Genomic DNA, 14,353 nt, shown 5'->3' on the forward strand with positions numbered 1-14,353 from the left:
TGGGAGGGAGGAGGAAAACAAGCCCGCACTGGACTTCCTAGGACCCGCTGGAATGGAGACAGTTCAGTTGGCCGTTTGGAATGGTGACAGTTGAAAGGGAGCTGAAGGCCGCTACCCTGAAAGTAGAAGCATCTTGTGGTCTCATTTCTGCTGCAAATGGTCCAACCGCAGACGGGGGTGAAGTATCGCAGTCCTGCACTGTCTGGCCCGAGTTTTTGAAAAACTAGAAGAGGTGGTGATGTGCAAAGTGAGGAGTGGGTTGGGTCGGTCACCCCCTTGTCCGAGGGCAGTTGCCATCTTGAGGTGGCCAACAATTGACACCTCCCGTCCTGCTTTATTATTTCCTTGTTCAGCCCCACCCCCCCTCCCAAATCCTGCCAGCTCAGCTTTTGAAACTAAGTTCAAACAAGAGATTCTCTGGTCCACAGCCTCACGCTCACAACCTCTGTGGCATTCGAAGAAAGAAGGATGAAGTGGAAAGAGGAAAACTCAGCCAATTTTTTAAAAAAACTTCAGTGTCATTTTGATATGATGGGAGGGAAATGATTTCAGGGAACAAAGCAGTAGGCTTGCCATCTCTCCCTCTTTTAGCAAACTTCTTTAGCTTCATAAATGACAGGCTTGCAGAAGGCCCCTTCACAAGGTTTTCGGGAGCCGCTGTTAGATGAGGCAGATTCAGCAGGCCAGTGGTTTAGATCAGTGTTTCTCAACCTTGGAGTTGGAATTCACACACCTTAAAGTTGCCAGGGTTGAGAAACTCTGGTTTGGACAGTTTCCTCTCTTCCAAAAGCCTTTTCAGAACGTCATATGATTTTCCAGGGTGTGGGCATCAACCTGCAAAGAGTTTCGCGGATTCTAAACACACAGCCTTTCCATGTATTCTGTTTCAGAGCAGCTGAGGGGCTCTGAAGTGCTGCAGTTCAATTAGAAAGATACCAGGGAACAAGATTTTTCTTCCATACTTGTTTCATTACCTTGTGGATGCAGGGAAAAGAGCTTTTCATTCCCTTTAGTGCATTGTTTTTCAGACTTGGCTACTTTATGATGGGTGGACTTCAACTCCCAGAATTCCCCACCCAGCATGCTGGGTGGGGAATTCTGGGGGTTGAAGTCCACCCATCTTAAGGTGGCCAAGTTCGAAAAACACTGTTCTAGTGGGATAATCTTCCATTTGTTTGTACTGCTATGTTGACCTAGCACTGAAATCCCCTTGTGTCACTGTTTTTATCTTTGCTACTTAAAAAAAAGCCATCAGTTTAATTAAGCTGTTTTCCTCCTCTGATCTGACCCGTAGATTTTATTTATGCTTGGACTGTATTTAGAGAGCACATCCTAAGTCTTTTGTTGCTGTGTGGGAGATGCGTTCCTTGATTCAGTTGCCCGGGGATTTCTGGAGAAGCAGCAATAATTCTCCTTTTTCACCCATCACTAAGAACAGCCTCTCTTTGTGCTTTGCAGTGAAAGGCAGAGAGCACCAGAAGCCAGCAGAAGCCAGGGCAATTAAAGGTAAATCCCTGTTCTCCAGTTTGCTGGTGGGTTACTTCTGTGGGATCACCATGTTATGGAAATGCTCTTAAACGCTTTGGATGGCCGGCTTCTCTTCTGGATGGCCCCCACCTTGCATCTGTCCTGTGTAGCTCCTGAGCATCCCCTTTTAGTCTCACTGGGGCAGCCTTTCTCAGCCTTTTGACCCTGGAGGAGCCCTTGAATTATCTTCCAGGCCTCGGGGACCCCCTGCCCATTCGGGCTCAAATAGAGGCCAGAAGTTACAAAATTGTTCTATTCATTTCATGGGTAGGCCTGTATAGATGCATTCACAGTGTTCTTACACTGAAAATAAAGAATGAAACTTACCTCTGAAGTTGCCCAAATTTGAAATAATGTTTTAAATAAATTGTGATCTCCCAGGGAGCCTCTGGTGACCTCTCATGGAACCCGAGGGTGCCACCGAACCCTGGTTGAGAAACCCTGCTCTAAAGTTACATCGTGGCTCCCTTCTTTCCGTAATTATCCTGTCTAATCATCAAAACCATAAATCGCAAGTTCAGTTTTTTTCATTGTTTAGCTCTGGCATCCTTTCTGCCTCAAGCAGACTGGCTTGGGAATAATCCTGCTGGTGAGCCAGGATTGAATTTGCAGACCATCTTTTCTTACCTTGACATTCAGATTGTTGTACCAAGGGTATCATAAATTGGCCAATTTTGCCTGGATTCAATTGGCCTTGAAACAGTCTTGGAATATGCTGACTAAATTCTACAGGGCCTTGAAAGCTATGTTGGAATGTGGGGGGTGGTGGCTCTTGGTCACATTTCGGTTTGAGAGCTCTGCAAAAATTAACGGCTTTCCTTTCACGTTTACAGAGTCCGGACCTGCTCGGATGCCCGGAAGCTTTGGTGAGGTGCCCTGTTCTAGAACACCTGAAACCCCCCTCCCAGGGCTTACGATGTTGCCATCTCCCCAGGCGAGGAATTTGGGCTGAGTTGCCCTCCATTTCTGCAAACGTCCGTAATCTTTTACGATTAGGAGGTTCCGCTTAAACTTCCCTAATCTCTGTTATTCAGAGCCTCTTTCTTCCAGATGTGTTATGCTGCAGGAGAATATTTTATGGGTTCCCCAACACCCTGGGTAAAAGTCGCTTTTTCCCCTTCTGGGTTACAAAGAAAGGCTATCCTAAAGAAGGACCTGGGATTGTTCCTGAAACTAATCATGCTGAGCCAGCCCTTGCGTGCTCAGTATCTTCTGCCCATTAGAACTAACTTCCTTTTGAATGCCTTATTAATCTCCCTTGTTGCCCATGCTACAAAGTCTTTGTGGCTTCCTGAAGGCGCCTTCTGCCCTGCCAACGTGCTTAAACATTCAGTCACTCCAATTGTCTCTGTTGTTTGAATATAGCAGCGGGAAGTGGGAAGGAGAGAAATGATGTCACTTCTGGACTGCTGATAATTATGATTCATAAATCCAGGAGGGCTGGGTTGTTAATGGCTACCCCTCCTGATGATCTTTTTTTTTTTACTGTATTGAATGTGGTTCCTGATTTGTATATGCCGTTCCAATATAGGTTCTTTTTTTTTTTCTTGAGTATGGTTTGTATTTTAATCCCAAATAACGTATCTGGGGAGCGGTGCCCTAGTCAGAATTGACTGATTGGAGCAGCCTGTAACCCTGTAAATGAACATTAAATAAGACTCAGTCTTCCTGCCCAGGAGGATTAAAACTGCCCATGCTGTTTATGATTTCATTTGAGGGGAATTAAGTAATTAAAACAGAAGTAGAAATGGATTCACAAGTTTGAGTTTTGCATCACTTTTTACCTGCTGTCTAATGGAAGGCAGTGAGATACTTTTGACCTGAAGGGAAAAAAGGGTGTTTCTGCTTCTAAGCAGTTCCTGGAGAAAATCTGTGGTGTTCCTTAAGAGTCAACACTTGATGGCACCTAATCATTCTTGATGGCATATAGTCAATTGCCAAGCAATAGAGGGTTGTGTGTTTTTGTGTTACCTGATTTCTGGTGCAGAAATGAGCATTTACGGTTCCTGAGCACTAACTGTTGCTGTTGTTAGTTGCCGTCGAGTCGTTTATGGCTCATGGCGACCCGATGTATAACAGAAAGCTGCTTAATTGTAGACACTTAACCACTCCGCCAGAGAGTTAGTTTGTATAGCGACCTTTACCTACATCCACTCCTCTTGCAATAAATGGAGCCCCTCCAGAAAATATTCAGGCTGGTCCTCTTTGCCTTCCACCACAAGGATTTGCAGGCTCCCACTTGCAAATTCTGGGGCTGTGTTTCCAGAACATGGGAATCTGGTGACAAAAATGACCCGTTTTGCGGGTTTGGACCGTATGTCGAGCCATAAAGTAACTACGCCAAACTGTCTGGAGGAGAGCGACCTAGCCATGTGTTGTTGTCAGGTGCACAAAATTTGGTCGTAAGTGTGTGCATTGGTCAGAAGATGAATATTTTTCCACCATTTATTAATGTCATATTTGCGAACAGTTGCTAGCCGAGGCAGCTGCTAAACAAGGAGTGGCTGTAAATGATAATACTGTAAAATAAATATAGCACCGACAGGGAGTCTGGCAGCGCCCTCAAGACTAACCAGCTTTTAGCTCACAAAAGCAGCATCACCTTTTGGTTCCCTTTCCAGCTGCAGCACCAGGACCTTCCCCACAGAGAAGCACCAGGAACCATGCCTTGCTGGAGGCTGCTGGACCAAGCCACGTGGCGATCAGCGCCATCTCAGCCAACATGGAATCCCGCAGCAGCCGCACAGCCGCCCTTAAGAAGCAGCCCAGCCACATGGAGGCTGCTCACTTTGGAGACCTGGGTGAGCCTGGTCCCTTTTTCTAGCCCAGCCGGACTTCCTGAACATGCGTATGACACAGCAGTGTTTCTCAACCTTGGCCATTTTAAGATGGGCGGACTTCAACTCCCAGAGTTCCATGCTTTAAGATGCTGGCTGGGGAATTCTGGGGGTTGAAGTCCACACATCTTAAAATGGCTAAGGTTGAGAAACACTGACATAGAGACGTAAGATATGCTTGATGGGTAGCTGTAAGGCTATGCTTTATTTATAAGAGAGCCTTCCTGACCAGAAAAATGGTGAAGGGAAGCAGAACCGGGAAGGGGGGAATGGTACATAAAATCCCCATGAATCAGTGCTTTGAAGCCAAGGGCATCCCCCAATTCCGTGAACGGGCAGGGCCGTCACCCACCCGTTCCAGCAGCCATTTGGTTCATTCTCAGAACCGCCAAGGCTTCCACCAGGCCAGAAGGATGGGGACCTCTGCCTGGCCTGGGAAGGTGCCATATTTTCTTGTAATCTTGCAGCAGTAAGGCTACCAGCAGTTGAAGGCTTGATTTAGAAAGACTCTGGGATCGGTCGGACAGTTTTAAAAATGTTGTGGTGTAAGTGTTTCTTAAAACTGTGGCTGGCAATCGCTGTCACATCCTCTGTATGCGCAGTCAGAGAAACAGCTGTGGCAGTTAAGTCGCTGGGAGGGTGTCCTCTCCATGGTACTCTTACCTTGTCTAAAACCCAAGAAAAATATGGGAATCGGCTAAAAAAATGTTTTGCGCCAGTTGAGGGCCCTGTTACTTGCTTGGCAGGCCACAAGGAAAGAGCTCATTCTGCTCTTGACCGTCAGCCCTTTGAGGCAGCTTCTGTCCTCTGTAAACTGCCAGGCTGAGATATTTTATAGGACGCCTTCCTAGAGAGCGTCTCGACCCGGGAGCCAAATCCTCACCTTTTCTCCCTCTGCTTTTCTCAAGGCCGCTCCTGTCTGGATTATCAAGCCCAAGACACCAAGTCGAGTCTCTCCAAGACGCTGAAGCAAGTCCTGCGCGATGCCGTGGCCCTCCCCTATTTCACCCAGTACATGGAGCTCCATCGCATGGAGCACCTGGTCAGGTTCTGGCTGGAAGCCGAGGCCTTCCGCTCCACCACGTGGTCCCGCATAAGAGCACACAGCTTGAACACGGTTAAGCACAGCTCCCTGGCTGAGCCGGTGTCCCCCTCCCTCCAGCAGCAGGACCTTCCCGGGCTGTCCCCCAACAGCGAGTCACTCAATGGAGGGCTGGAGGATTGCTGCCCCGCCGAGCTCTCCCCTGCCTATTTGACAGCCGCTGAGCCCAACAGGCCCGCATTGACCCTCCAGAACCATTTGCTGCTTTGCGAAGGCGGCGGCCAAGCCCGTTTGGGGTTGGGAACGTCGGACACCGAGGACTGTCCTGTTCCAGATGAACCTCAAGACTCTTCCAGTGTCTCAGTATCCAATAGAAATAGTCCTTCCTTTGCACTAAAGGACTTATCAGGAAAACTCATGAAAAGTAAGCCCTTCCTAGCATCCGCCGCTTCTCCACGTATTTTGCCGTGGCATCCTCCCTTCTCCCTTAACTCGGGGGGACACAGACTGCCCTTCCCAGGACCACCAGCAGAGTCACAGTCAGCCTCGTAGTTCAGTTCTTCCAGAGGGAAAGTTGGGTTAAAGTGTAAGATCTGCTGGCTGAATTGGAACCTGTGTCCTGGGCAAAACCCTGCTCGTAGGCTGCCAACCAGAGTTTACATTAAACCACAGTCACCGGATTGCTTGCCACAAAGCCACAAAGCCCAGGAATGCCAACTGGAGGAGGAAGAGATTTGCTTGGGCTCAGAGAAGTTTCTGCTGGGCTTGTAATACTAAATCTCAGTTTAGTCAGAGGCGCGCGACTGAGATGAAGCATCCATTCCTTAACCCATTCCTCCTCCTCGCTATGTTCATCGTTCACAATTTGGTTTTTGTTAGTGAGTCCCTTGGTTTGCCAACGGTAACTGGAGTGAGGTAACAGGGCATCTCTCCCCGAGAGAACAACTTGCTTTTTGCAAAGCTCAGCTGAAGAGTTTATAAGTAAAGAGAGATTTGAAGCATGAAGGGTAGTTCCTGGTTTGAATACAAGGAGCATGGTGCAGGCTATTTACACAGGGGAATGCGTGTCCAATTTGCTTATTTTCACTGTGTGGCCAGAGCTGTAGAAATGGGGAGCCTTCCAACTGTAGCTGAACTACATCTCCCAGCAGCCCTTGCCAGAAGGGCTAGTGATGCTGGAAGGATAGAGGTTCCTCATGCCTGCCAGGGAAGGAATTGTTTTAAGTGTTGCAAAGAATTTCTTTTTCCTCAGTGGGGTATATCTTATTTCAAAAGTATATGGTGCTCTGGAGATCACTAGGTGGTGATGTCAGGAGAGTAGGTCTGGCCCCCAAGGCAGTTACAGGTAGTCCTCATTTAGTGACCACAATCAGGACCAGCAACTCTGTCGTTAAATGAAGTGGTCGCTCAGTGGGAAATCCCGTGACCATGACTGGGCTTTCCTTTTCCCCACTCCCCGCCCTTGGGAACGCTCACCCCAGTGCTGGGATAATTAGCAAGAAGGCAACGAAGGTTTGTGTTTACATTTTTGGAGAGGAAGGGATTACAAGAGAGTAAGCGGGCAGACAGTGGGGAGGACACCAAGCTCCGCATGCCAGCGCGCTCCTTTTCGAGATCCCATCGTGTGCCTGCTTACTCTCTTGCAATCCCTTCCTCTCCAGTCTCTCCGCTTTGCGAGGGGGGGAAAGAAACACAGCAGGTCAGGCACAGGGCAACGCACACTGACTGTAAGGGCGATCCTGCAGCTGAGGGACGCTGCAAAGGTCGTAAATGCGGGCGTTGGTCGTGGAGCTTATTTCTAAACTTCGAGTGGTCGCTGAACGGGACAGTTGGTAAGCAGGGACCACTCGTGTGCTATAAGCCACAGAGGGAAGGGAAGAAAATGGAGGCAAGATGGGCATCCACTGGGATAGTTGTTCAGGAGGAAGATCCATTTCTGAAAGGCCCTGGGTCTCAAAAGCAATTAGCCCCTCGCTGCTGGGACAAAGGCGATCGCTCCTCACGAAAAAAGGTCCTGGTGCCATCTTCCTCTCTGGTGGAATTGTGCGACTCTTGGCCGCCTTCTCAAGAAAGAAAGAAAGAAAGAAAGAAAAGGAAGTTAAGCTCCGGTTACTCATTGCAGAAGTTCTTGAAAACCGGCGAGCCGTTTCTTTCCCAAACCCGCTGCGGCCTCCGGCAAAGCCCAGTCCTCCTTTGCCACGGCCCCTTTTACCTCTCCCATCTCTTCCTCCTAGGTATCGAGCAGGATGCAGTTACCATTTTTACCAAATATATTTCTCCAGATGCCGCTAAGCCAATACCAATTACGGAGCTGATGAGAAATAACATTGTGGGTAAGAAGGCCCGCTCCCGGCCCGTGGCCACCTCGTGTGGCCGCTGACCTGGGCAGACGGGGCTGGGGGGGGGCTGCGCTCCGCGGCCCGGCTTCAAACCGTCGCGCCCCGAAACGGGTGCTGCGCCTCCCTCTCTGCGGGCGGCCAGCCCCTAAGCCGCCTCTGCCGCCGCCTCTGCCGCCAACTCTGCCGCTAACGGGAATACCTTCTGGTGACTTTTCAGCAAAGATCTGCGGGGAAGATGGACAGGTGGACCCCGACTGCTTTGTCATGGCCCAGTCAGTGGTGTTTAATGCCACGGAGCAAGAGTAAGTCGGCTCTGTCCTTCAGACGAAACGAAGCGCCTCGTGTTCCCGTTCCTAGCTTTGCACTGGCCCGGCCCCAGGACGAACCAGGCCTCGTCCTTTTCCGAGACCGTGCTGGTCGGGGTCTCTGCGCTTGTTTCCGGGATGCCCGGACACTTCCCCGCCCTGGTCCTTTTGCTCTAAGCCCGGTGGGGTGTCTGAGCGAAGAGGTTGGGCAAGGACCAGGAGATCCAAGCTCTAGTCTGCCCTCCCCCATGGAAACCCCTCGGTGGGGGGCTTTGGGTCACTCATCCTAGCTCTCAACCTGGCCCACCTCACGGGGCTGTTGTGGGGGAAAAAATTGGACGCGGGCGTGCTGCTTTAAGGCCATGCACGCATGTACCAAAAAAGAAACTAAGATGAGCAGCCCCTGCTTTCCGACGCTAACCCTGAGATGATGCGTAATGGGGCCATGTTCTGGCTGGCTGGGTGTAAAACAGAGTTTCTGAATTTTGGCAACCTTAAGGCATGTGGACTTCAACTCCCAGCATGGCTCGGGAATTCTGGGAGTTGAAGTCCACGTGTCTTAAGGTTGCCAAGTTTGAGAAACGCTGGTGTAAAATAAGGCACACGGTAACTAAGAGCAGCTGACTTCGATTGAGCATGGTCAGCCAGGTACAACCTATTTCGAGCACTAAGTCCAAAACTAATTATTTATTGCCTTTTAGGGGCACAGGAGCTTTGTTTTATACGTACCTTGTCAATGACACCATATTCCTGTTCGGTTTGCCGGAGGCCTACTTGTGGCCGCCGATCCTTTAACTCTCTGCAGCCGATTTTAGCGCGTCACCTACTGCTACTTCTCTCGACTGCCTTTCCTAAGTTTCCTTCTTCAGCCTACCCTCACGTTAGTCTTAGGCTTAACGTTTTCTGGTATTCATTTTAATCCTACTAGTCTAGTCTACAGCTCTGTTGTTGCATTTGTTCTGGGATTTGCTCTGTGCTGGCCAGGGACCATAACGAGGGTGGAGGATTAAGGCTGCGCGCACATCGAAGGCGGTTTCCGAGCTCGTGCTGAAGCCTTGAAAAACAAGAGGGGCCTTTGAGGAATAGTGGAAAGTTCGGAGCCCTTTGCTGGAATAATTTTCGAAGAGTGCACTGCGTGGTGCACCAACTAGCTGGCCCAAGCAGTCCCTTGGCTTCTGATGGGGGTGACCCTCTTTTCTCCCTTGTGCAGGCACTTTAGTGAATTCCTGCGAAGCCATCACTTTTGCAAGTACCAGATCGAGGTGCTGACGAGCGGGACCGTCTACCTGGCCGACATCCTCTTCTGTGAATCTGCCCTTTTTTACTTCTCGGAGGTGAGGCAGGGGGTTCCTTCCTTTCTTCGTGCAGTCCTGTGCTCGGCAAAGCCCAGGAGATCCTGCCCAGTGGCCCGTGGCAGTCCAGTATCGGCTCTGTGGGAAGGGCGGCCTTCATCCCTCTTTTACAGGAAGGAAATGAAGCCATGACAGCACGTGCCCAAAAGCTCAGGATTCGTTAGGAAAGCAAACTTCACCCCCACCGAAATGTTGTCTTCGTTCCCTTGCTCCCCAGAATACATCAGGTGGTTCCCTCCCCACATGGGCTATGTGCACCTTTGGGTTGAGCTGAAAACATTATGCTCTGCTCACTGCTGAATCTTTTATGTGTGGCTGTGGGCATGAAAACAATGCTAAATTTAAAAATGCAGAATTGTTTTAAACATGCAGCTGTGAAGAGTTGCAGAGAATTGTCAAGTGTATTTATAGCAAAAGCTCCCTCTTTGCAGGTCACGCGCTTCCCCTCCCCGAAGGATTTTATTTTATTTTATGCGTGTGTGTGTGTGTGTTTGCTGGCTCTGAATCTGTCCTGTGACTGTACAGTCCGTGGCATTTTCATTGCTATGTCATCTTTCTCTGAATGTAGTGAACGCGCTCTCCCTCAGCCTGGGAGCCCTCGGGACCGTATTTTCTATCCAGGAGCTTAATGTTATAGCAGTCTCAAGTGTGCGCTCTCCCTTTTTTTTTTTAAATAAGAGTAATGCCTCATGAGTCTTTCCCTTCCCTTCCCTTCTTCTCTCCCTTCTTTTCTTTTCCCCTCCCTCCCTCCCTTCCCTTCTTCTCTCTCTCTTCCTCCCCTTCCTTCCTTCCCTTCTTCTCTCTCTCTTCCTCTCCTTCCTTCCCTTCTCTCTCTTCCTTCCCTTCCCTTTCCTTTCCTTCCCCCGTGTCATTTCTCCCCTTCCCCTTCTCTTTTTCCCCCTCTATGGTGAATATGAGCCGTTCTAGACGGAACGCTTGCGCTCACATTCTGTTTTCCTTTGGTAGTTCATGGAGAAAGAAGACGCTGTCAATATCTTGCAGTTCTGGCTGGCTGCAGATAATTTCCAGTCCCAGCTGGCAGCCAAGGAAGGCCAATATGACGGGCAAGAGGCCCAGAACGATGCCATGATCTTATACGATAAGTGAGCCTCATTCTTGCAATGCTCTTTCGCCCCGCCCCGCCCCTCTGGTTTTCATCTGGCGGCTGCTGATGAGAGCAATGTCAGATCTAGACGATCTCACGGTTGCTTAAAAAAATGTGTTCTTAGTTGCTGGTCTCCAAGGTGTTTCAACAAGGAAGGATTTAAAATAGGAGGCAGGACTATTAGGTATGTCTGCTGCCTTGAGTTGACCAAATTTATATATACAGTATTTATATACAGATAGTCCTCAACTTACGACCATGATTGGGACCAGAACTTTAGTTGCTAAGCAGTGCAGTCGTTAAATGAGGCATCCTTATGACCTTTGTACATATGACCTTTTTGCTGTAGTCATTAAACAAAGAGTCCCCCTTTGGGGGAGATGGGTGGTGACAGAAATTTGAAATATAAATAAACAAAATCACATGGTCGTTAAGCAAATCTGGCTTTCCCCATTGATTTTGTCAGAAGCCGGCTGGGAAGGTCACAAATGGCGATCACATGACCCTAGGACGCTGCAACTGTCGTAAACCCACGCCGGTTGCCAAGTGCCTGAATTTTGACCATGTGACCTCAGGGATGCTGTGATGGTCATAAGCGTGAGGACCAGTTGCAAGTTGCTTTTTTCAATGCTGTCGTAACTTTGAACAGTCGCTAAACAAATGGTCATAAGTCGAGGACTACCTATATATTAAAAAGGATAAACATCTAATAATAACAGTACCTCAGCTTGCTTAACTAGGACCCAAAACACCCCTTTCCAGAATGGAAAAAAAAAATTCTCCTTTCCCAGGACCACAGTTCTCAGAATTCCTCAGGGTGGATTTGCAGGTTGTATCATCAGGTTAAACAACTGGTCCCTCCAGCTGACTTGGATCAGGCATCCCATCATAACTTGCCATTGATGTACCTGTTGCAACCAAACAATTACAACCCAAAACATTTGATGCTCCCTTGATTCCTGCTCATGCCTGTTCTCTGAGATGCCCCAGCCCCATGAGAGAAAGGCTCTTTGATAGTTTGGTGTGTTCCACAGTTCGAGGCAAGAACTGTGGGGGCTGGGTGATTTGAATTTGGCTCAAGTCTCTAGTCCTCATGACTGTAAGGTGACTATCTGCTCAGTGCCCGGGGAGACCTGGTGCTGGGATTACTCTCAGTTATATATTCTCAGTGCCAGAGGGCCGCGGGTCACTGCGTCACTCTTCCCCCCTCCAGGGTATCTCTAAGCCCCCACCCCAGGTTGACAAACACAATCCACAGAAGGGTCAAAAACCACAGTTCGAATCATGGCGTGTTTCGCAGGGCCAGCGGGGAAAGGTGGACCCGGGCTGTTTTCACCTTCACTGCCTCAATCTTGTCCTTCTTTCTGCCCCCCCCCCAAAAAATAGGTACTTCTCTCTTCAATCCACTCATCCTCTCGGGTTTGATGACTCCGTACGGTTGGAAATTGAATCCAACATCTGCAGGGAAGGCGGGCCGCTCCCCACCTGTTTCACCACTCCACTGCGACAGGCCTGGACCACCATGGAGAAGGTGAGCGTGGCCCCTCGGATCAGGGGTGGCCTTGAAAAGCAGGACTTTTGAGGGATCCTGTTAGGGGGTTGAGCAGGGCTCGGCACATTCCCTGCGCTGGGCTTAGTGTGCTGTGCGAGAATGCTGCTTGAGAGGGATTTATACCAGGTGAATGCATTTTTTTTTAATCTAGGTGTTTCTCAAGCTCAGCATCTTTCTAGATGCGTGGACTTCAACTCCCAGAGTTCCCCAGCCAGCAATCTTAAAGCACGCGGACTGGGGAGTTCTGGGAGTTGAAGTCCACGCATCTTAAAGTTGCTGAGGTTGAGGAACACTGTTGGCCCCCTTGAGGGAGGGTCTCGTGAGGCTCTTGCCCCCTCCAAAGGACATTCTCGCCAGGCTCTTGCTGGTCTGGAGGACTGTGTAAGAACTGCCACGCTCACTTCCCAAAATTAGAGCTTTCTGTCTGTTCAGGATAAAAGCAGAAAAACCTTTACTGTTGAAAAGATGCATACAATTCAGGAGCAAAGTTGCAGGTGTCAATTCACGCCCTTTTCCCTAAGTTAAACATTTTCCCCACCACCACAAGCAGGCTAGACCTCCCTTTCCATTCTCACCTCCTTCCATCGGTCTCCATCGTGCCTGTGCCAGGTGTCTCCAAACAGCTGGACCTTGGCTTGCTGCATTTACCTAAACGATCTCTACGCTCTGGAATTTCCCCCCCCCCATCTGTTTCCAACCAAGCCTGACACGCATTATCACTTAAGGCAGAAGAACACGATCAGGCGCACTGATTTCGTCTGATCGGGGATTCTGACAGACTGAAGCCGCTGCTCTGCTCACTCTTTCCAATGTGGCTCAGAAAGGCCTGCTCAGAATAAGGCTGGATTTGCTGGCCATTTTCAGTGCTGGTGCCTTTCCTCTAGGCCAGTGTTTCTCAACCTTGGCCACTTGAAGATGTGTGGACTTCAACTCCCAGAATACTCCTTAGCCACATCTTCAAGTGGCTAAGGTTGAGAAGCCCTGCTTTAACCACTACACCACATTGGCTCTCACCAGGATCTTAGGATCTTCCTAAGTAAAGAGTAAAGAAACCATTGCAAAGGTGTGATCAACTTTTGCTGATCTCCATGGGAGCGATGCTACTGAATTGAATTTATTCAGGCGGCATTTAAATTTGATGATGATGATGATGATGATGATACCAATGCCACTATGCCACTCCTATGCTCTCCTCCTTGTTTACTTTTATCAATGCCACTAGGTGAACCCCTGTAGGTTGGAAAAACAGTGTGGTAATAAAAACTACCCAATCCTTTTTCTACCTTGAGGCAACAGGCTTTGGAAACAGCTACCCCCATGTGCAAAGGATGCGCAGGTTGTCACTCCCCTTCTTCTCCCGTTCCTCCCGCCATCCAGGTTTTCCTACCCAGCTTCCTGTCCAGCAATCTTTATTACAAATACTTGAACGACCTCATCCATTCAGTCCGGGGAGACGAGTTTGCAAGTGGAAGCCTCGCCTTGAACGTCCACGGCCTTGGCAGCGCTTCGGACCACTATTCCCACGCGGGTGCTGCGGACAACGTGGCTTCCTCCCAGGTGCTTGGTTGATGCTTGTTTGTCTCCTTCCCAAAAGCCGCTAAGTCTGCTTGGGCTGTTTTTCTTCCTCTCTGCGGTATAACCCCGATGGCTGACTTTTAAGGGCCTCTGCACTGTAGCCAAGGAAGTCAGTTAACTGTGAGAAAATAAAACATCACAGCCAAGGGCGCCGATTAGAATTAGAAATTGGAATGGCGTTTTAATTGTTGCTGGCCAGCGAAAAAACAGGCCACCAGCTGTAGGCTGCAACCCATCTGCTCTTGGCTGGTAGTTTGGCACTTAGAGGCAGAAAACAAGCCTGCTGGCCTGTGTTTTGCCAGCAAGCAAGGAACAAGATCTGCCTTTGCAACGAACACGTGCAGTGATGTCCCCACACAAGTCCTGTCCCACCACAGCTGCATGAGACAGGCACGTAGAGGAAGGACTTGTGCTGCAAGGTCATTCCACTTTGCTGCGGATGCCCCCACCAATGTTTTCTGCTAGAGACAGAGAGAGGCAAGGGTCCACTTGGAGCGGAGGCTGGCCAAAAGCACTGTCATTCTTATCTGATGGGTTTGGGCATTTAAGGCATTTTGATTTTCTGCAAAAGTGTTGTTATCCCCGTATCGCAGATGGGGTAGAGAAAGACTGAGGCTCAGAGAAAGTAACTTGCCTTAAGCTTAGTGAGTTTACGGCCAAGATTTGTAGGTTAGTCTCTTTAGCCTTAGAGCCCGCATTCTCCAACCTGGTATCCCCCA

General features: G+C 49.3%; 1 protein-coding gene across 3 annotated transcripts in view; it reads left to right on the forward strand.

Moving 5' to 3' along the window:
* AKAP10 (A-kinase anchoring protein 10) overlaps window positions 1–14,353 on the forward strand; it is a 39,901-nt gene that overhangs the window by 19,282 nt on the left and 6,266 nt on the right. For 2 of the 3 annotated variants that reach the window (XR_010067351.1, XM_063295588.1), the window contains exons 2-11: window positions 1,459–1,506; window positions 2,361–2,393; window positions 4,149–4,328; window positions 5,273–5,830; window positions 7,641–7,739; window positions 7,963–8,047; window positions 9,261–9,384; window positions 10,369–10,505; window positions 11,894–12,038; window positions 13,437–13,616. Coding sequence is in view for 2 of the 3 variants with exons in the window: in XM_063295588.1 (XP_063151658.1) it covers window positions 1,459–1,506; window positions 2,361–2,393; window positions 4,149–4,328; window positions 5,273–5,830; window positions 7,641–7,739; window positions 7,963–8,047; window positions 9,261–9,384; window positions 10,369–10,505; window positions 11,894–12,038; window positions 13,437–13,616 (1,589 nt within the window). In the remaining variant the exon portion in view is untranslated. The remainder of the gene's footprint in view (window positions 1–1,458; window positions 1,507–2,360; window positions 2,394–4,148; window positions 4,329–5,272; window positions 5,831–7,640; window positions 7,740–7,962; window positions 8,048–9,260; window positions 9,385–10,368; window positions 10,506–11,893; window positions 12,039–13,436; window positions 13,617–14,353) is intronic. The other variant, XM_063295600.1, reaches the window with a different exon arrangement.

Source organism: Candoia aspera, chromosome 1 (assembly GCF_035149785.1).
Source record: "Candoia aspera isolate rCanAsp1 chromosome 1, rCanAsp1.hap2, whole genome shotgun sequence".
In the NCBI taxonomy this organism is placed as follows: domain Eukaryota; kingdom Metazoa; phylum Chordata; class Lepidosauria; order Squamata; family Boidae; genus Candoia; species Candoia aspera.